Here is a 23,504-nt window from a genome sequence, read left to right on the forward strand (position 1 = left end):
GAGTGAGAGTTTGATTTCTTTGCCAATGAGACTGGACCATTCTCTTACACCATACACAAAGATAAACTCAGAATGGATGAAAGACCCAAATGTGAGACAGGAATCCATCAAAATCCTAGAGAAGAACACAGGCAGTAACCTCTTTGACCTTGGCTGCAGCAACTTCTTGTAAGACGTCTCTAAAGGCAAGGGAAACAAAAGCAAAAATGAACTATTGTGACTTCATCAAGATAAAAATCTTCTGCACCACAAGGGAAACAGTCAACAAAACTAAAGACAACCTACAGAATGGGAGAAGATATTTGCAAATGACATAACAGGTAAAGGGCTGGTATCCAAGATCTATAAAGAACTTCAAACTCAACACCCAAAAAACATATAATCCAGTCAAGAAATGGGCAGAAGACATGAACAGACACTTCTCCAAAGAAAACATACAAATGGCCAACAGACACATGAAAAAATGCTCCACATCGCTTGTCATCAGGGAAATACAAATCAAAACCACAATGAGATACCACCTTATACCAGTTAGAATGGCTAAAATTAACAAGGCAGGGAACAACAAATATTGGTGAGGATATGAAGAAAGGGGAACCCTCTTCCACTGTTGATGGGAATGCAAGCTGGTATAGCCACTCTGGAAAACAGTATGGAGGTTCCTCAGGAAGTTAAAAATAGAGCTACCCTATAACCCAGCAATTGCACTACTAGATATTTACCCCAAAGATACAGATGCAGTGAAAAGAAGGGGCACCTGTACCCCAATATTCATAGCAGCTATGTCCACAATAGCCAAACTGTGGAAGGAGCCGAGATGTCCTTCAACAGATGAATGGATAAAGATGTGGTTCATGGAGTGCCTGGGTGGCTCAGTCGGTTAAGCGTCTGCCTTCGGCTTAGGTCATGATCCCAGCATCCTGGGGTTGAGCCCTGCATCAGGCTCCTTGCTCTGTAGGGAGCCCTCTTCTTCCTCTCCTCCCCACTTATACTCTCTCACTGTCTCTCCTTCTCTCTCTCTCTCAAATAAATAAATAAAATCTTTAAAAAAAAAAAAAGATGTGGTTCATATATACAATGGAATATTACTCAGCCATCAGAAAGGATGAATACCTACCATTTACATCTACATGGATGGAATTGGAGGGTATCATGCTAAGTGAAATAAGTCAATCAGAGAAACACAATTACATCATGATTTCACTCACATGTGGAATATAAGGAATAGCGCAGAGGATCATAGGGGAAGGGAGGGAAAACTGAATGCGAAGAAATCAGAGAGGGAGACAAACCATGAGAAACTCTTGACTCTGGGAAACAAACTGAGGGTTGTGGAAAGGGAGGTGGGTGGGGTGATGGGGTAACTGGGTGGTGGGCATTAAGGAGGGCACGTGATGTGATGAGCACTGGGTATTATATGCAACTAACAAATTGTTGAACACTATATCAAAATATAATGATGTACTATATGTTGGCTAATTGAATTTAAATTTAAAAAAGAATTTTAAGTATATATGTAATATACATATACATATATGCTTAATATATAAAAGTCTATATAATATATACACTTAAATTTTTTATTCATGTGGAATGTATATATATCATATACATTTCATACATCATATTTAATTAAGACATCTGAAAATCAGTACACCAAATCAGCAGTTCCACAAATATTTTGGTTCCAGAACGCCTTTATACTCTTAAAAATTTTTGAGGATTCCAAAGCTTTTGTTCATGGGGTTTTATCGATATTTATCATATTAAAAATCAAAATAGTTAATTGTACACCCAAAACTAATATTATACATATATTAACAACTGGAATTTAAATAAAAACTTGGGAAAAGAATAAGAACAATTACACACGGAGCCATATACACTGTGGCTACCTTGAAGCAGACCTTGTAACATGGACCTACACTTGTAACTCCTGGCCAGCTATTACGGGAAAGGTTGGAGTCTTTTTGAGATATTCTCTCTCCCCAAGACCACATAATTTCACTTTATCTCTTTGTAGGTATGCCAAAATAAAAAAAAAAATAATCTGAAACCCTTTATGAGGACGAAAATTTATTCCTTTTCTTATTAAAAGCATCCTTGTTGTAATATTAATTATCATAGATACCTACAAAGACAAGGTTGTGTTGGCCTTGGCAGATATGGTCCAAGTGTCAGTACCTTTCCCTTCTTGTCATTACTGCAATATCATTGAGATCTTTGCATCTTGCCTTGGAGGATGGTGCTTTGAAAGTTAAGGGCCATGCATATTTTTGGTTTCTGACTTGATGATTCAACCATCTGCTTGCTTTGATTACTTTATAAATTCTGCCAAGAACTAACTTCACCATGCCTTCTTACTAATAAACAACTGGAAGATACTGGGTTGCATGCTTGTTTCTTTTCTTCAGAATGTCTCTTTTTCATTGGTCAACACAAGCATGTGACGCAAAATCTTCCAGTTGCTAGTTAGCAAGAAGGGATGGCAAAGTTAGCTAATTTCTGCACTTTAGGAAACAGATTATAGCTGGGATTGTCAGTTAGCACTGAAATGTGAATGATGTCATAAGTGAGCATGGGATGTGGGGAGCTAAGGGTAAATTATCTCACAAAGAATAGAATGATCTTATGTAGTAATAAATCTCCTTTCTTTATCTTTTGCCAAGATATTGTCCCAATTTGAAATGAGATCTGAGTACATTTTCCCTCTAACAAAGGCTTTCTTTTACTGGAGCAAAAGATAAGGTGCTTATGTCATTCCTGAAGTTCCTGAAGTAGAAACCAAGTTTCTCTGTGTGTGTGTGTGTGTGTGTGTGTGTGTGTGTGTGTGTGTGTATGCTTGCCATTCACTGAGCATTTAAAGTAAACATGGACTATTATGGCTACTATATTACTTATGGATCTTGGATGCCATTGAAAGATTGCATGCCCTCATATATTGTTATATATAGGATATATAACTGTATGCCCTCATATATTATTATATATAGGATATATAACTGTGTACCCTCATATATTGTTATATATAGGATACATAACTGTATACCCTCATATATTGCTGGTGGGAACGTAATATGTTGCCTGCCACCATTTTGGAAAATGCAATTCTTCATAAAGTTAAAGATAGAGTTACCATATGATCCAGAAATTTCACTCTGAGGTGTATCCCCAAAGAATTGAAAATATATGTTCACACAAAAACTTGTACATGCATGTTCATAGCAGCATTGCTCCTAATAGCAAAAAAAGTAGAAACAACCCAAATGTACATCAATTGACGAGTATATAAACAAAATGTAATGTATTGATGTAATGAATATCATCCGGCCATAAAAAAGAATAAAACACGGATACCTGAGGGTGCTTAATACCTACAACAATATGGTTGAATTTTGAAAACATTATGCCAAGTGGAAGAAGTCAGACACAAAAGGCTGCATATTGTATGATTCTATTTATATGAAACGTTCCGAATAGGCAAGTCCATAAAGATAGGAAGTGGATTAGTGGTTGCAGGGATTGGGGAGAGGAGAATGGGGAGTGACCTTGAATGAGTGATGGCTTTCTTTTGGAATGATGAAAATGTTCTGGAATTAGTGGTGATGATTGCAAAACTCTGTGAATATACTAAAAACCATTGAACTGTATACTTTGCAAGGGTGAATGTCATGGCATGTGAGTTATATTTCATTACAAAAGTAACACACTTTAGCTAGCTTAAGAACAAAAATGAATCTTGAAAGATATTGGTGACTCACTGAAACTCCAGGAGGGCTAGAGTGTCAGGTTTGTAGGCTATGTGGCTAGGTACACCAGCCTGATTACCTTGTGGGAGGTTCCACTGCCATGGCCCTTAGCACATGTCTGGCAGCTTGTACTCCCAGTACTGAGCATAGGATGCTGCTAGGTCCCCAGTCCCTGCTGCCTCCGAAACAGTGCCTCTTTACCATCCTGGATTCCACAGGCACATCTCATTGGCCGAGCACAGACCACCGGCCTCTACCTTGGCTGAAAGGGAGATTGTGAAAGAGAATTTCTAACCTCTTACTTAGGGGAGGGGGGTGGGGAGGCAGAATTCCCAGGGTGGAAAGTTCCTTAAATATTAGAAGTTTTTTAAAGGTGCCGAAAAGTCAAAGAGCATGACAAATTTCCAGTAGAGGTGTCTTCCCACTTCAAGATTATATAATGTCTAGTTTGATGGTACTTATTTTATTGAGAATAATTGGTGGGAATGCTTATTTAAATTAATGGAAAGCTGAGTTACTCAAGAGAACTTTGGGAGACAAAATGGAAAAAGGAACAATGTGGGTGAACCAAGCAAGAGCTATTCCTTTTTTCATTTACTTATTCAACAAATAGCTGTATGTTTACGTTGGGCAGAGTGCTAAGCACAGGAGCTGTAGGTATGACTGGAGATGGCCAGCTCCCTGAACACTTTAGGCTACGTGGACAGACAAGCAAGTATAATGTAGTGTGACAAGCAAAGTAATTGGATATGAACAGGAACACAGAAGAAGCATAACTATTAGAATAAAACCCCACCTTCCTCTTTTATTAACAAATGGAGCTTTCTCTAAGTCACAGGGAAAGCAAGGGCCCTTTATGGTTAGCTGGAAAATGCACTCCTATCCTCCAATCGCCATCAAATTTACAGGGCAATAAATCGATCCTGGCAGAAGCTGGTTACATCAGCCTTGTCACCTTTGCTCAGTGTTCCTCAAGAACTACTGAGGGATAGACACAGCAAATAAAGGGATACGGCTATGAGGTGAGTACTTCTCTCCATGCACATGGTAGCTTTAAATAAGTAGTGCTCTTTTTTTCTTTTAAATGTCCCTGTCTGCTTTGCTAAATGATCTGGACAACTCACACTTTTCTTCTGGACCTGATATTTTCTTCCTTTTCCAGAGACTATGAGGAGTGGGGATGAGATAGTGCCTGGAGTCACAGGCTGACTGGACAGGAGAGGTGTGTGTGTATGTGTGTGTAACAGATGGGGAGGGTCGAATGCAAGACGTTCCTTTCTCACGGGGAGAAAACAAGGAAAGAATTAACAGATAGGGTACTTCTGGAAGCTAGCTGAAAGTGATGGATTGGGAAGACAGTAGAGGCATCTCTTTGTGGAGAGGGAAATGGTATATGATCATTAAGGTCTTTAATAATAGCCTGGATTTTAATTATCCTAAAATTGTGTTTGATAAAAAAAAGTGGCTGAGTAGGGAGGGTTTCTAAGTAGGAGAGACTTTCTACCTTTATGAATCCCCATCTACCTGCTCTCTGCCAGAATGCCAATAGTTCCTGTGGCAGGAAAATGCCTGGGGCTGTCCCCAGAGTCTTCCGAACTTCCTGAGCCACGGGTGTTGAGCCTGCTTCCCCCTCCTTGCTCCCCCCAGGAGGATTCAGGAGCTTTGGAAGAAGTAGCTGCTTTGGGTTTGTAGAGGCTGGGAAGGAAATTCTCATGGAGAGACACAATGCTTGGAGAAGGGAAGCTAAGTGACAGCACATTTGCTGTGGTAGTGAGTCCTGGGCTGCATGTATAAGTAACGAAGTCAGGTATGGCAAGCATATGGGGTTGGTCCCTCAGACTTCTTTCACTGCCTGAAATTCTACCATTAGAGATCCAGCCTCTAGATATGTAAGCTCTGAGGTCTAGGAGACATTGTGGAGAGAGCGTGAATTCTCAAAGACTAGTTTAAGAAGCAGAGCCTCAGTGCTTGCCTCAGTCATACCACTAACCATGGTTAGGCAAAACCCCTTAACATTGACATAAAATGTGAATCATAATGCCTGCCTGGTCAGCTGTGATGTAGGGGTGTCATAGGAATATAATATTATATATTATATATATGTCTTACGGGGATTAGAGTAAACCTTTGAATAATTTAGAGGAGAGACACCTGATAGATTTAGGCTAATAGGAAAGAATAGTGAATATATTCCAACTTCAATTCCAAACCCCAATCCTAACTCTGCCCTCCCTTGGCAAATTATCTGTAGATCCTTGCTCCTTACCCCTATTTCAAAATTAAGGTGCTTTTTTACTCGGCTTATTACACATTAATCAAAAGCCTGCCTCAATTAAAAAGTGAAACTATACGCATATGGCAATGCTTATAGAAATGGTCATGGCATTGGGCCAGGGCTGAGAAGAGCAGGAGTGCAGGGAAATGGCGAAGTTAAAGGAGAGGCAAAGTAAGAAAAAAAGAAAATTCTTTATTTACATGGATTTACAGATTATTACTGCACAGTTGTTTGTTTGGTACGGCTGGAACATAAGGGAGAGAAGAGGCAGGCCACACAGGCATAGGAGATGTCATGAAGACCTTTGATTACAAACCTGAAGAGTTTGCATTTTATTTGGAGAACCACTGAGGACCTGAGTATAGGAAAACCAAATAACCTTGTTTGTGCAGTAGAAAGATTAATCCATTTGCCAACTGGAAGCAGGAAGCCAGTGGGGAAGTTGTGGTCACAGTTCAGGCCAAAAATAATGGCTTGACTAAAGCATTTCCAGTAGGGATGGAGAAGAAGATACAGATCTGAAAGATATTGGGGAAGGAGTCTGACTGAACTGGTGACTGGCTGTGAGAAATGCAAAAAAGAGAGAAGTCAAAAAAGTTATGTAGATTTTTTAATGAAATTGTGATTCTGTTCCTCAAGATATTAATTATTGAGGAGAGACCAATTGGGCAGAATTGGTGGAAGTTAGGACTGGGGTCTGGGGAGCGGTGAACACATGTTCAAATGTGTTGAATTTGGTTAAGTGTGTGGGACATCCAGGTGAGATATCTAATAGGCAGTTGCCCATATAAATCTGAATCTCTGGGCTAGAAATACAGATTGCATTGCCCTCGGGTGTTATATGAAGTCATATGAATGGTGGAGCTTGCTAAAAGAGAGAGGATGGTGGACCTATGTTGAAAATATAGGGAATATCAATATCTTAATGAAACAGGGGACTAAAAGAAAATTGGAGGAGCCAGAAAAGTAGGTGAAAACCAAGATTAAATGATAATCAAGGAATCCAAACATGGAGAAATTTAAAGAGGAAGGAGTGGTTGATAGTGCTGGGTGATTAAGAGAGTGCCCATTGTATTCAGCAGCTAAATCACTGGTGACCTTGGCAGGGGGAGTTTCAGTGGAATGCAAGAAAACAGAAGCCATGCCAGTAATATACAAGGAAGGTAATGCAGACAGTGTGCCATTATCTTTTTGGAAAGTTAGCTATAAGAGGAAAACGAAAGTTAATAATGGTACCTAGAGAAAGACACAGAATAATCACCAGAGTTTAGGGTGACTTGGGATATTACTTTTGAGGGGAAAGAGCACATTCAGAGGGAGAGGTTGATAATGCAAGGAAGAGGAAGGATAATTGGTGGAACAAGATTTTTGAGAAATTCAAAGTGTGTGAGATCTACGGAATAGATACAAGGGTTATCCTTAGACAAGAGGAGGGAAATCTCTTCAGTTGAGAAGAGGGGGAAAAAATAAGAGTTTACCTAGATACAGATAAATTTCATAGAAATGCTTGGGTTGAGAAGCAGGTATATGGAATAGTTTCTGCAAAACTGTTGTTTCGTTTGTGACGTTGGAGATGATATTGGCTGAGAGTAACAGCATAGGTGACAAAGGTTGGGGCTTGAAAACAAGGATCAATGTTTGAAATTTCTCCTGTGAAAAATGAGAGAAGGTGCCAAGATTGTCAGTCAGCTTTAAGGCCCAGTATATTTGTCAGATTATGAACCCAGTGGCATCTACGTTGGGCTGAGTGCATAAACTTGGAAGGCAGAAGTTTGGATCAATGGTTTCATTGTATAGATTCAGTTAGCAGGCGAGGGAGCAAGGAAGATGAGAGAAATAATAGCTGCTGAGGACTATATCAGGGAATGATAACAGCCAGGAGGCCAGGAGGGACTAAGAGATTAAGAGGGAGTGGAACAGAACAGAAGCCTCAGTGGATCCAAGAATAAACAATGCAATAAGGGTAAAAGGGGATGGGCTTCTGCCCAGTAAGCAGGAAGTAGAGGCTTAGAGTTCAGAAATGGAACAATTCTGGAGGGTGATAAGTTCCAGGGAGTAGCCAATGTGCAGCCATGGTGGGAAGAGTGCTGAAGATTGTGGAAAGTTGGTCAAGGAATGACAGGTGAGGTCCATCATGGGGTTGTGAGGCATATGTATAATGTGAGATTTGCTATAATTAGAGCATAAGCTTGGGAGTACCTCCAGAATCTGACTTCTGGAGATGAAGAAATACACATCCAAATAGCTAAAATGCCCACCTATTGGTAGGCAAGCCAGGACAAGAATGAATGTTCTTTGGTTCCCAGTTCACTACACACTCCAATACACCAAATATTTTAAAACTTGGGTCTATGTATGCATGATTGGCAAGGTTACAGTGAGCCACCAAATCTATATGGGTTTGTGTGCTGTGACCACGCAAGCAAGCATTGTGCTGGAGATCAGGATTAGGTTCATTTTTGTTACCAGAACTTAACAGGATTAGTCACTTCTAAATAATTAAACATCTTGCCATCATGGCATGAGAATTGGAATAAGAAGATAGGATTCAGGTTTTGTTACTTTTTCTCTCCCTGAGTGTACCCTCCACTCTACTGCCCAGGGTGGGTGTGAGGATCAAAGTGGCATCTAAAAGGGCTTTGTGAGGCACCTCAATGCCTCATCTCTCTCCTGTACTCTGTTCCACTCCTCCCTCTCTACTTTCAGTTCTTTATGTTTGAAATATTCTTTCCTTGGACAATACTCAAACCTCTGCAGACAAAAAAGGCAAAGGCTCTAGAGGTGTTGGATGCACAGACTAGAGTAATTGTAAACACTGTGAGGAGTGGAAACCAGTATTCTTTGGATTATGTAAGGAGGAAAGCTTGTAATCAAGTCATCTTGCAAATGAATTCACAGTATAATCATGATGCCTGTCCTTTTGGATTGATGGAGCTTTGTGGTTTGTTTAAATCCCATTATCTGTGTCCATCTAGATGGCAAGGAAACTCAATATATTGGAAGTCCTTCTGATCATCTTCTCCTTAACTGTACTGGCCTTAGACATCTTCTTGATGCTTTTGGTGTTAAAGAAAACTGAAGGTAAGGAGGATGCTTGTGGTTTTGGGTTTGGAAGGATTACATTCCTTTGCTCTTCAGCATGGCACCACATTGCATCACTCAAAATCCACATCCACCAATTTCAGTCAAGCTTCAAAAGACATGTTTCCTTTTTCTACAACAAAACCTTGAATACCAGTGACATTCAGGGTCTCCCAAGTCCCATTTGATGAAGTATTAACAAGAAGCAAAATTAGGCTTATCAGATGTCTGTCCTTCAATCCAGTCATGAAGTAGTAGAGCCTTCAAGGAGAAAGAACAGTTGAGGTAACAGTGCCCAATCCCACTACATTATGAAAAAGGAAATTAGGTTGCAGCAAGTTGATTAACTGGCTTAAATATATCAATTACAATTAGCCTCCAGCCCATATTCTGATAGAAATAGCTATGATTTCTTCATCAATACCTTCAAAACTGTTCTCTTTCACACAGAAGCATCCAATAGAATGCTTTGTCCTCCATGCACACGATACTCAAATAATAAAATAATAGTGTGTAATATAAAAATCTATCCCCAATTAAAACAGAATTTGAGGTTTATTTTGCTTGCTAAAGCTCATGTTATACATGCAGATTAAGTGTGCATTGAAAAGAAATTGTGCTGATAGCAGAACCCTACCTACTCAATCTCTCTTCACCACTCTCCACAGTAAACATTAGGGTGCTTTCTAGGAGCAACTATGTCTTTGAAAGAGGATCTGAAAACCATTGATAGAAGCTATTTTTAGCCTATTACTATTTTTTCCCTATTAAACTTTGGGTAACAAGTCCCATGAGATTATTGTCCAACGTACACGAATAAGTAGTTTCTTTTAGTCAACATAAAACTAGATCTTCACGGGGTGCCTGGGTGGCTCAGTTGGTTAAGCATCTGCCTTGGGCTCAGGTCATGATCTCAGGGTCCTTGGATTGAGCCCCGCATCAGGCTCTCTGCTCAGCCGGGAGCCTACTTCTCCCTCTCCCTCTGCCCCGCCCCCTGCTTGTGATCTCTCCCTCTCTCTCTGTGTCAAATAAATAAATAAAATCTTTAAGAAAAAAAAACCTGTATCTTCACACCTACATTTAGCTGAAACCACACTCTAATTCATGCAGAGTAGTTAATTCCACTTACACTTGTTCTATATATTAGGCTTCTTTCAAGATGCTTTTTGAAGATATGCTTCCATGAGTTGAAAAGGAGGGTTTATTTATTTATTTATTTATTTATTTATTTATTTATTTATATTGTGGTAAGAACAGTTAACATGAGGTCTACCCTCTTAATAGATTCTTAAGAGTACATCAGGCACGATTATTCATAGGCACGATGTTGTACATCAGATCTGTAGAACTTAATCGTCTTGCATAACTGAAACTTTACATGTTGATTAGCAACACCCCATTTCCCCCTCCCCCCCGGCCTTGGCAACTATAATTCTAGTCTTTTCATCTGTGAATTTGACTATATTAAATACTTCATATAAATGGAATCGTGCAGCATCCGCCCTTTTTTTTTTTTTTTTTTAAAGATTTATTTATTTATTTATTTGAGAGAGAATGAGAGACAGAGAGCATGAGAGGGAGGAGGGTCAGAGGGAGAAGCAGACTCCCCGCTGAGCAGGGAGCCCGATGCGGGACTCGATCCCGGGACTGCAGGATCATGACCTGAGCCGAAGGCAGTCGCTTAACCAACTGAGCCACCCAGGCGCCCTGCATCCGCCCTTCTGTAACGAACTTATTTCACTTAGCAGGTTCATCCATGTTGTTGTAAATGACCAGATTTCCTTCCTTATCTTACAGCTGAATAATATTCTGTTATATGTATACATACCACATTTTCTTTATCCATTCATTGGTTGATGGACGCCTGGGTCGTTTTCACATCTTGGTTATTTGTGGATAGCACTGAAATCAACATGAGAATGCTAGTATCTCTTTGAGGTTTTGATTTCAATTCTTTGAATTCTTTGAATACATACCCAGCAGTGGGATTGTTGGATCATATGGTGGTTCTATTTTTAATTTTTTGAGGAAATTAATATTTCCTCTGTACTGTTTTCCATAGTGGCTGCACCAATTTGCATCATTCCCACCATTAGTATACAAAGGTTCCAATTGTTCCACATTCTCACTAACACTTATCTTTTTTTTTCTCTTAATAATAGCCATCCTAAGATGTGAGGTGATATCTAGTTGGGCTTTTGATTTAAATTTCCCTGATGATTAGTGATATTGAGCTTCTTTTCTGTCGGCCATTTGTGTGTCTCTAGAGAAAAGCTTATGGAAGTCTTTTGCCCATTTTTTAATCAGATTCTTTTTGTTTGTTTTTACTATTGTGTTGTAGGCATTCCTTATATATTTTAGAATTTTGCCCATTTTCAGATAGATGGTTTGCAAATATTTTCTCCCATCCTTTATGTTACCTTTTCATTCTGTTGATGGTTTCCTTTGCTGTGCAGAAGCTTTTTAGTCTGATGTAGTCCCATTTGTCCATTTTTGCTTTTGTTGTATGTGCTTTTGGTATCATATCCATGAAATTCTTGCCAAGACCAATTTCATGAAGTGTTTCTCACATGTCTTTTTCTAGGAGTTTCATGGTTTCTTTTTTTTTTTTTAAGATTTTATTTATTTATTTGACAGATAGAAAGAGCACAAGCAAGGGGAGCAGCAGGCAGAGGGGGAAGCAGGCTCCCCACAGAGCTAGGAGCCCAATGTGGGACTCGATCCCAGGAGCCCAGGATCATGACCTGAGCCGAAGGCAGACGCTTAACCAACTGAGCCACCCAGACGTCCCAAGGAGTTTCACAATTTCAAGGGTCTTACATTTAAGTCGTTAATCCAATTTTAAAATAAATTTTTAGGGGCGCCTGGGTGGCTCAGTCGGTTAAGTGGCTGCCTTCGGCTCAGGTCATGATCCCAGGGCCCTGGGATCGAGCCCCACATTGGGCTCCCTGCTCAGCAGGGAGCCTGCTTCTCCCTATCCCTCTGCTGCTCCCCCTACTTGTGCTCTCTCTCTCTGTCAAATAAATAAATAAAATCTTAAAAAAAAAAATAAAATAAATTTTTATTTAAGTATATATACATAAACAAGTATAGAGCCATAAAGGTAGGAGAGTTGTTTTGAGGTCTTTTTTGAACAGAAACAAAAGTACTAAAGGGCACCTATTAGGCCCACAGTAACTGTTGACTCAAGCTTCAAATGGAATTCTGGGTGTTGACCGGCTCATGGAACCTGCTAAACTGGATCCTACTTCTGAAGTTACATTGGAGGGTGGCAGGGGTGGGGTTGGGGTTCACAAAGGTGACAAAAGCTAAAGTAAAAATAGCCCATGTTGAGTGAAGGTCTTTATTCAAATGGGGACAATGATACTGTCCCAGTTTACCTCACAGATGGCTGAAAATGAGGGGGGAAAGAAGCAAAAAATAAACAAAAACCAAATGTGTGGGGTACAGGATAACCACATGTAAAAAAATAATTCTGGATCCCTACCTGACATTACATATGACAATTAGCTCAAAATGGATCAAAACTGGAAATGTAAGAGTCAAACCTGTAAAATTCTAAGAAGAAAACATAGTTATAAATATTTTGACCTTGGGTTAGGCAACAGTGTCTTAGATATAACACTGCAACCATAACAGCCAAGGAAAAGATAGGCAAATTTTACTTAAAAAAATTATGCTTTAAAGGACACCGTCAAGGAAGTGAAAAGACAGTCCACTGGATGGGAAAACATATTTGCGATTGATATATCTGATTCTTGTATCCAGCATATATAAAGAAATCTTACCATTCAAAACAAAAAAGAAAAATAATCCAGTTTTTAAAGTGAGCAAAGGATTTGAACAGACATTTCTTCATAGAAGATCTACAAATGGCCAATATGTCATGAAAAGACATTCAGTATCAGTTTTGGGGAAATGCAAATCAAAATCAAATGTCTTCACACCCACTAAAATGTCTATCTTGAAAAAGACAGACAAAAACAGTTGTTGAGGATGTGGAGAAATTGGAACCCTCACACACTGCTGGTGGGGTTGTAAAATTGTGCAGTCCCTTTGGGAAAGAGTTTGGCAGTTCCTCAAAAACTTAAAGATAGAGTTAATTGTATTACTTAGCAATTCTATTGCCAGATATATAACCAAGAGAATTCAAAACATATGTTCACACAAAAACCTGTATGTGAATGTTCATTGTAGAATTCTATGCAATAGTCAAAAAGTGGAAACAACCCAAATGTACATCAACTTTGGAACGGATTTTTTAAAGGGTTATATATACATACTGTGGTTATGAATCACCCATAAAAAGGAATGAAGTACTTGTTACATGCTGCAACATGGATGAGCCTTGAGAACATTATGCCAAGTGAAAGAAGCCAGACACCAAAGACCACATAGTTTATGATTCCATTTATATGAAATATTCAGAATAGGCAAATCCACAGAGACAGAAAGCAGATTGCATTTGCCAGAGACTGGGAGAAGAGGGGGCTGGGGACTGACCATTAATGGGTACATGCTTTCTTTTCGGGGGGGATGAAAATGTTCTGGAATTAGATAGTGGTGATTGGTTGCACAACTTTGTAAAATCCTGAAAGCCATTGAATTGTACACTTTAAAAAGGTGAATTTTATGGCATGGCATGTGAATTATATCTCAATAAAAACCAACCAAACAAAAGGCAAATGTATTTAGCGCTTGTATGCACATGTAGATATTGGCTGCTAGTAATCATTGACTGGAGAATTGGCTGAAAGTTCAACTTTCCCTGCATCCTTCCTGGAATTGTGATTGCACTACAAATGTCCAACTTTTCCCTTTAATTCCTATGCAGAGACTGCATTTGTTCCAGAGTGCCCAGAGATCCCCGAATCAGAGAGGATAGACTGTGCTCCAGGCCAGGTGGTGACAGAGGTCAGAGAAGTGGGCTCCCTGCTATTGGTCTGCTGGGTTTTATTTAAAAGAAAGGAGTATATGAAGTGGGACGAGGGTGGTGGTGGAGGGGATTGTGGGCCTCTGATTCATTTGGAGTCATTTCTTTCTTGCCCTATTAAAATAACCAGCAACACTGTGGAAGTGGGGGAAGCAGGATAGGGTAAAGGGAAGAGGAAGAGGGACTCAGTGAGTGTTGGCTCATGGGGTCTCAAGTCCAAAGTCGAGGGGGAAATCCCAGCATTGCTAAATGTGTCATAAGTGTGATTCCAAGGCTAGCCATGGGAAGGTGAAATGTTTGTGGGCTAGACCATTTATTCCTTAAGAATAGAGGCCATCGAGCACATATGGATGACTGAGTCAGTCACTTGTAGAACTCCAGTGACTTGTTATAACAAGAGCCTTCTAAAATCAGTGTCAAACAGATCACTAAATTCCATTCCTGAAATGGAATTACCTTACCCTACGTGTTAACTAACTAGAATTTAAATAAAAACTTGAAACAAACAAACAAAAAACCAAGAAACCAAAAATAAAATCATGTATTGGCCACAGATTCTCCGAAATGAATGTGTGCTAAAGAACATAGATTTTCTCCCTGAGTAGCTATCACAAGAATATCAACTATTTGAACACTGCTTAATTGTAACTTATGACTTTATCAGAAAGGAGGTATGTATTTAGATTTTATTCCTTTCTCCCATATTCTACATTCTATATCCCATAATATCTTATTGGGATATTAATTAGGACTGCATTGAATTTTAGATTAAATTTAAGAAATATTGATATCTCAGTAATTTTGAATCTTCCCATTCTAAAAACATAGGAAGTCTCTCCATTTCAACTCTTTTTCGTGTATGTATATTTCTCAACTGGGTTTTATGTTTCTCTTTCTCTTTACACATATATAATATGCATTTTATTACATATGAATTATGAGGGTTTTTTTCTCTAGATCTTTCATATACTTGGTTTCTATTGTATATACAATCCATTATGTTTTCTAACTGGTGCTTCTTTTATTACTGATTATTCTATATTTATTTATTTTATATTATATTTATATATTTATGTTATATTACATCATAACACATTAATTATATAACTGGCCAACTGAAATTTCCTATTGTTTCTAAATGGTTTCTGTAGTTCTTGAGTTATTAAGTACACAGTTCTATTCTAGGCAAATAATGATACGTAAGAATGGAATTTCCACTTCATAGGATATATACATGTTTATCTTTCAGTGATATTGCAAAATAGTTTTTCAAAGTGTTTGTACCGATTTACACTCCCTGTAGCAATATATAAGAGCAATTACTCAGCATCCTAACCTACTCGTGGTGTTTTCTCCTTTTTCTTTTTTTTTCATGTAATTTTAACTTAAAAATTTTTAATATTGAAGCATAGTTGACACTATGTTATATTAGTTTCAGTTGTACAACTTAGTGATTCAACATATCTGTACATTACACAATGCTCACCATGATAAGTATAGCTACCATCTGTTACCATACATTATTACAATATTATTGACTGTATTCCCTATGCTGTGTACATCTCACATGACTAATGAAGTTAAACACCTTTTCATATTACTTCTTGGCTACATGGTTAATCACATTTGTGAAGTGCCTTTTCAATTTTTTAACTGTTTTTTTCTGTTGGGCTGTTCATATTTTTCTTATTGCTTTGTAGTAATCATTTATATATTCTGGATACGAATCTTTTATCAGATATATAAATTTTAAGTATCTTCTCTTACTCTGTGATTTCACTTTTAACCCAATAGTGACTTTTGATGAAAAGTAGTTCTTAATTTTAATAAAATCCACTTTAAGAGTTTTAATATGCGTTTTTGTATTCTATTTAAAAATCCTTGCTTACTCCAAAGTTAGAAAAATATATTCCTATATATTCCTCTAAAACCATTGTTTTATTTTTCAGATTTAGATTTTTAATCAAGTTAGTTTGATTTTTATGTATGGTATCAGGTAGAAGTCCAGAACATTTTTTTTTTTCTTGAATCTTTAGTAGATCCATCACCACTTATTGAAATTACCATCTTTTTCCCTCTTCATTGTAGTGGCACCTTTACTGTAAATTATATGTCTTTGTATGTGAGGACCTAGTTTCAGAATATCTATTTTGTTCCACTGTTAGTCTGTTCGTTTGCCAAGACCACACTGCCTTAATTAGTATAGCTTTATAAAAGGTCACGATATGTGGTTGTGTAAGTCCTCCATATCATTCTTCTTTTTCTTCAAGATTGCCTAGCTTATTCTTGACACTTTAAGTTTCTAAATACATATTAGAATCAGTCTCTCAGTTTCCCCAAAAAAATCTACCAGAAATTTTACTCTGTTCACCTAAAATGTACAGATTAACTTTGGAAGAATTTCCATATTTACAAGAGTGAATATTCTAATCTATGATCATGATATATTGCTTTATTTATTGAGACTTAATTTTGAAGTTTTTGGTGTGGAGGTCTGAAATTTTTTTCCAAATTTTTTTCTATTTGGTATTTGATTTTATTTAAATATTTTTAAATTTTAATTTTCTGTTTAAGCTGTTGTTGGCATATTGATTTAAAATTGATTTTTTGAATATTGATCTTGGAACCAGAAATGTTCTTAAATTTATTTATTAATTATTCTAGTTTGTTTATAGGCACTTTTGGATTTTCCTTAGACAATAATGATACCTGCAACTAATGACCATTTAAATTTTTTTTCCAATGTGCCTTTCTTCTTCTTTGTCTTGTAACACTAAGGATCATTTTTGCTTCTAATTTTTCAATATTGTTTGAGATATCTCATCTAAAAGGCAATATGCAACTATAGTAAGTTTCAGAGAATGGAACCTTCTGGAGACTGATTTTTAACTAAACATAAGAAATAACCTTGCAGTAAAATATTAACTATGAAGGTGGAATTTCAGATTTTGGAAGAAATTGGCTACACGTCATTCACAGAACTCTCAGAGGCACTACTGAAAAAATCTTTATATCAAATGGAAGTTTGGTTAGATAATTTCCAAGCAATTCTCAAATTCTACAAGTTAGTAATGTGAGTGGAAAATAGCATAAAATTCTATTTAAAAGATAACTGGAGAATACTCTTTGGGAAAGTTTGGGGTTAGGGGAAAAATAGAGATAGGGAGACTTGTCATGAGTCAACCACTGTAGTCCAGGCAACAGTTTATGAGGGTCTGTGTTCTTGTCTGTGGTGGCAGTGGAAACGGAAAAGAAGAAGGAGATGTATCTACATCAAAGATTTGACCTTCGGTGTCTGTAACACTGGGAATGGCTTAAAATTGAAGTAGGCATGTTATGGCAGACTGCCTTCAAAAATACTGTATTTACCTGAATGTATTAGATCTCTTGTCTTATTGCTTTTTATAGAGGTCTACAGACCTTGGAACAATTTATGGCAGTGAAACTAACCTTTTGGACTTTACCAACCTCAGTTTCAAAGGTAGCAGAGCCACTGAATATCGGCTTCGGACTTAGGAATATCAGTTATTGAGAGGTTATCCAGAACCTGCAAACTCTTTCTCCACTGATCCCCTCCAGCTTTTTTTGTTGTTATCTGGAGAGGATGAGGCAGGAATATCAGCTGTATATATGGAGAATTAATAAGTACATTTAAGAATATTTTATGGTTATGATGTGATTGCTTTGTTTATAATAGACATGAAACATTGATTTAAGTTATATTCATATTGTCATTTTTCAAAGCAATTACATCAGATGCTAGCATCTGAAATACTTGTCAGTACCATGCCTTTTCCAAATGAGTAGTGTTGTGACATAATCTTTTGTTTTTTTAATCACAAAATTTATGCTGGATACATTCCTTTAACAAAAAAGATTGAGACATTATAGTTATGTACAGAGTAAAATGGGGAAGTCTTTCCTTATTCATAATGCTTTCTCTCTACCTCTAGATCCCCTCCCCAGAATTAATTCAATAGCTTGGTGTGTTTCCTTCTCTTGATTTTTCTATGCTTTTGCATATATGTATATATTATGCACACATGTTAATATATTTTTTGTTTTGTTTTAACACAAATTATACTATATATATTATTTTATAATTTGCTTTTTAAATTTAGGGCATTTAAATTTACCACATTATTATATTTTAAAAATAGTTTGCTTCTGGGGGCACCTGGGTGGCTCAGTCAGTTAAGTGTTCAACTCTTGACTTTGGCTCAGGTATGATCTCAAGGTCATAAGAGGGAGCCCCATGTCAGGCTCCATGCTGAGTGCAGAGTCTACTTGAGATTCTTTCTCCCTTTGCCCCTCCCACCCTGCTCATGCATGCTCTCTCTCTTTCTCAAAATAAATAAATTTAAAAATTAAAAAAAAAAAATGTCTGCAATAGCCAAACTGTGGAAAGAGCCGAGATGCCCTTCAACAGATGAATGGATAAAGAAGATGTGGTCCATATATATAATGGAATATTACTCAGCCATCAGAAAGGATGAATACCCAACTTTTACATCAACATGGATGGGAATGGAGGAGATTATGCTAAGTGAAATAAGTCAAGCAGAGAAAATCAATTATCATATGGTTTCACTTATTTGTGGAACATAAGGAATAGCATGGAGGACATTAGGAGAAGGAAGGGAAAAATGAAGGGGGGGAAATCGGAGGGAGAGTTGAGCGATGAGAGACTATGGACTCTGAGAAACAAACTGAGGGTTTTAGAGGGGAGGGGGATGGGGGGATGGGTTAGCCCAGTGATGGGTATTAAGGAGGGCACATACTGCACGGAGCACTGGGTGTCACACGAAAACAATGAATCGTGGATCATCACATCAAAAACTAATGATGTATTGTATGGTGATTAACATAACATAATAAAATAAAATTTAAAAGAAGTTTGCTTCTGTTGAGATGATCATATGATTTTCTTTTTTCAATGTTGTTCTTTTTTCAATGAATTATGTTAAAACATTTCTTAATTTTGAACCATTTTAGTTTTACACTTGATAACCCTTAACTTGGCTATTATGCATTAATTCTTTTAATTCTCTAATGAATTCAAATTGTTAACCTTTTATTTAACATTATAAAAACATCTATTTTTTTTAGTGAAATGGGCTTATATATTTTTGTGGGATTATTTTGACTTTTCCTTGTCTAGTTTGTTGCCAGAATTATTATAGTTTAATAAAATGAATCAGGAAACTTTCTATCTTTTTCTATGTTCTGAAAAGTATATATTATATGAGAATATTCTATTCCCCAAATGATCTGGGCAAAGTATCATTTTTTTTTTTTTTTAAGGGAAGGGTCTTTGACTACTTACAATTTCTCATGGCAACTGGTCATTTCCACCTCTTATTTTTGATTATTTAATATTTTACTATTTAAAGATTCAAATTATAGTTTCACATTCTTTGGCAAATATTTGTACAAATAGTTTTCTCACAATCCTTAGTTATGTTAAAAATCCTATATATCTGGGGCACCTGGCTAGCTAGGTTGGTTGAGCCTCAGACTCTTGATTTTGGCTCAGGTCATGATCTCAGAGTCATGAGATTGAGCTCCGCGTCTGGCTCCATGCTGTGTGTGGAGCCTGCTTGAAATCCCTCCCTCTCTCTCTGCCCTGCTCATGTGCTTGTGTTCTCTCTCTTCTCAAAAAAAAAAAAAAAAAAAAAAAATCCTGTATCTCTGTTGTCATTCACCATTTTGTTTTATTATGTTCATTCACCATTTTTGTTTCTAATCTTGTTTGTCCCTCTTTTTGTCAGAAGAGGATTTCATAAGGTATTCATATTTCTTTGATCTTTCAAAGAGTCTTTGTTAGATTTATTGATCTGCAAATCTAATATCAAAACATATCCTTGCACTGTAGTAATTATCCATGTGGAATTATAGCAGGAATTGACACATATGCCAAACCTATAAAACAGGAAGTTCTAAAATGCATATTTTCATGTCATATATGTGCCCTGAAATTTAGCATGTTGGGAACATGGCATTTCAAGTCAATAGTGGAAACAATGTCTAATTAATGGTGGTGTCTGTCTCACCTACTAAGCTGGGCGGCAGCACTGTATCATGTGAACTTAGATGAATACTTGAAACAGAGGAGATGCTTATTTCATGTTTTAAACTGAACTGTAGATACTTGATTCTTTTCTCTTTCATTAATTACTGCTAAATACTGCTTTTACTCATAAATCCTTCATGTAGTTTTTCTGGGTTTATTTCAGTCTTTTCGAATTACGTGGGTTGTATATTGAGTTGTTCATCATGTATAACATTACTTTCTCTATTTGATTCCCCCTTCCCTCACTTGTATCCTCTTTTCACCCCTTTTGGAATGTTCTAGTTGAGTATTACTGTCTGGCCCCACTGATCACCTTGCCTACCCTTTCTCTTATACTTTCCGTGTCTTTGTCCTTGTGTTCTGAGATAAACCTAAATTTGATTTTTAAAAAATTCTTCTTGTCTTGACATTGTTCTCTTTCCTTTTTGTTACTCTGTCCAAATATTAAGGAGTTTTAAATCTTGTTGTTCAATATCTTAACTTTCAATATTCTTTGTTGCTTTTTTTCTAATGGAAGCAACAGTTATATGCCTCTCTAAAGATAATAATTATATTTATTTAAAAGGTTTGTAATTTTTTTTTTCTATTAATTGTTTCCTGCAATTTGTTTCTTCTGTTTATTGAGTCTGGTGCCCATCATAGTGTTGGTTTCTCTCATGTTTGGTGGTTCTTGACTGTCATCTTTGTGTTTAATTATCTATGACTGCCTGTCCTATTTACCTTGGTTTGCACTGAGTATTTAGGAGGGAAGAAAACGACTGCTGAAGGGAACGTGGGTACTTGTCTGGGGGTGAGGGGCCTGGCTTATTAGCTGGTGCATTGCCATGTCTTCTGGTTCCCAGCATCTTTCCTAACTTCCTTAGCCTATGAACAAATACTTCAGGATGCCCACCAATTAGTCAGAGCTTACCAATAGCTATAAGGAATGTCAGATTGGGCAGCTAAATGTTCATACTGGAGCTTCCCAATTAATCATCCAAAACTAGGCCCCAGGTTCTCTTCCACTTCTCCACATTGACTTGGCTTGGAGCAGTTCTTTTTTTCCTCTTGTGTTTTAGGTCATGAATATTTTTTTCCCTGGAGTTCATAAAGTCTATTTCCTGTGTTTCAGTCATTTCATACCATTTCTGCCATATTGCATTATAGCTGGCTGCTTTGTAATGGTTTTGTGTTTTTTTCTTAATGATACTTTTGTCACTTCATGTAAATTTAGTTGGGTGGAGAGAGGGATGCCTATGTTTGTTTCAACAGTTTGATTCAATTTGCCATCTATTTTAGTTCTTTATTATAACAAAACAATTTTTATGTAAGTGGATATTAAAGTTGTAGGAAAATACATCTCACCAAAAAATAATCATTTTTTAAAGCTTTTATTTATTTATTTGTCAGAGAGAGAGAGCACAAGCAGGGGGAGTGGCAAAGGGAGAGGGAGAAGCCAGCTCCCCACTGAGCAGGGAGTCTGGATGGGGCTTGATCCCAGGACCTCGGGATCACAACCTGAGCTGAAGGCAGACACTTAACTGACTGAGCCACCTAGGCGCCCCAAATAATAATCATTGTAAAAATCCATAATCAAACCACTCTGAGAAGCCACATGTGGTTTATTTTTACCTTATGGACATTGTGAATTTGTTTATGTCACCCTCTGTCCCATTTCTATCTTAATTTTTTCCTATTTCCTTTGTTTTACTTCTCTTACATTTTAGAAATGCATTTCTTTATGCCATATTGTTGGTCATTTCCATGACTGTTCCTCATGAGAAAGTCTAAATTGGTTGGCCCGACATCTAGCTTACTCGTATGAATATTGTTTCCCTCTGGCATGTTTCTCTCAGTGTTCTTGGCACAATGAACTTGTGGTTTTTATGAATCTATCATGTATTGCTGCTTTCTCTGCTCTCCTGTTCCCCTACCTAGCCCCTCCCAGTGCACTAGGAGTGGGCTTACCTTTCACCTACCTGGTAGTCCTCCCACCCTGCTTGCAGCCTTCTAGACTGTGTGCCATGGCTGGCGTGTGCGTTCCTTTAGCCCCTGGGCACTCTCTGTCCGAGCACTCCTCTCATACTGAAATTGCATGTACTACTAGACTGTAATGGAAGTTTGCTAAAGGCAAGAACTGTGTCTTATTTATCTGTATCATTAGTTTCTTGTCGGGGAGGTAATAAATGCATTTTGGATGGCTGTATAAATGTGAATAAAAGAAGAATAAGTGACTGCATGTAAATAGGACCTATCTTAAAATCTTCTTGGAATAAAATTGGTTATAAATACGTAGAACTTTCTTTCCTTCATTTCATATCATGTCACTCTGTGCCATTGTTACAGGATGTCTGCAGCCGGCAATATAAGTGCTGCTGGAAACCGGCACCCGATACTAATGTCCCTAGGTGCTTCTTCCCCAGGAACTGGGGCTATGAAGTCAGCAGTAGGCAGAATGGTACAAGGACAGGTGAGCATTACCCTGATGAGCTCCCAGGGAATCACTCTTTACGACTCAGATAAGCTAACTGCAAAATAAAATCTAAAAGCTTCCTTCCCCACCCCCCATTTTCCTCCCCCCAGCCCTAGGGTTTACAGCCCGGTTGAAAAAGTTGCCGTTCCCATCTCTGTTTGGATATGATGTCGAGGACGCCCTCTTCACAGCTGAATATCAGACATCCAATCGTTTTCATTTTAAGGTTGGTTTGGTAGTTACCACTGAATACATCTCTGGGGAAAGCAGCGCCCCCACACTGGATTCAGATCATTCGCCTTTAGGCACTGCATAGAGGTGTGGAGGCAGGAGGTGCCTCTCTGTTCCTCTCTGCAGGAATCTCCCAAGGGGATGTGTGGGCTGTGTCGTGTTTTGTGGCGGACACGTGATTGGGTGATTTTTTTCTCACAACTCAGGAAACCCAGGATTAAGAATTAGAAGCTGTTTTCTTTGGGGGCTGAGAGTGAAGCTCCTTTGTAGCTCTACAAGGAAGTGGTTTCATCTGGAGTTGGTCTTTCTCTTTTTCTTCTGACAGATCAGTGATATCAACCATAAACGCTATGAAGTCCCCCCTGAAATTATTAACCTGTCTGATAGGACTACTAGAACCTCCAATTTGAACTATTACATAGAGGTCATTGATAAGCCCTTCAGCATCAAGATAATGAGGACAAGCAACAGAAGAGTCTTGTGAGCTTTTCAACACCCTTTGTGTATCTTTGAATATACAGTCTCAATATCATTCAGTCTGACTTACTGGGGGTGGATGATGAGATAAGTAGGACCTGGGAAAATGTTTGGACCTTAGAAAATGTCAAAGTTTTCACTGTAAATCATTAACACTTGCTAACCTGTCATGATTGCAGAGCACAGCATGCTAAAATATAATGTGCTGGTGTGCTAAGTTAGATAAATGCACT

General features: G+C 37.8%; 1 protein-coding gene across 1 annotated transcript in view; it reads left to right on the forward strand.

Annotated features, from left to right (window-relative positions):
- The first annotated feature begins 8,999 nt into the window (after positions 1 to 8,999).
- Positions 9,000 to 23,504, forward strand: part of MGAM2 (maltase-glucoamylase 2 (putative)) — an 84,515-nt gene continuing 70,010 nt past the window's right edge. The window contains exons 1-5 of the mRNA XM_078059656.1: positions 9,000 to 9,105; positions 13,940 to 14,019; positions 22,437 to 22,560; positions 22,680 to 22,789; positions 23,120 to 23,274. Of these exons, the coding sequence (XP_077915782.1) occupies positions 9,000 to 9,105; positions 13,940 to 14,019; positions 22,437 to 22,560; positions 22,680 to 22,789; positions 23,120 to 23,274 (575 nt within the window). The remainder of the gene's footprint in view (positions 9,106 to 13,939; positions 14,020 to 22,436; positions 22,561 to 22,679; positions 22,790 to 23,119; positions 23,275 to 23,504) is intronic.

The sequence above is a fragment of the Halichoerus grypus genome, chromosome 12 (assembly GCF_964656455.1).
Source record: "Halichoerus grypus chromosome 12, mHalGry1.hap1.1, whole genome shotgun sequence".
NCBI classification, from domain to species: Eukaryota; Metazoa; Chordata; class Mammalia; order Carnivora; family Phocidae; genus Halichoerus; species Halichoerus grypus.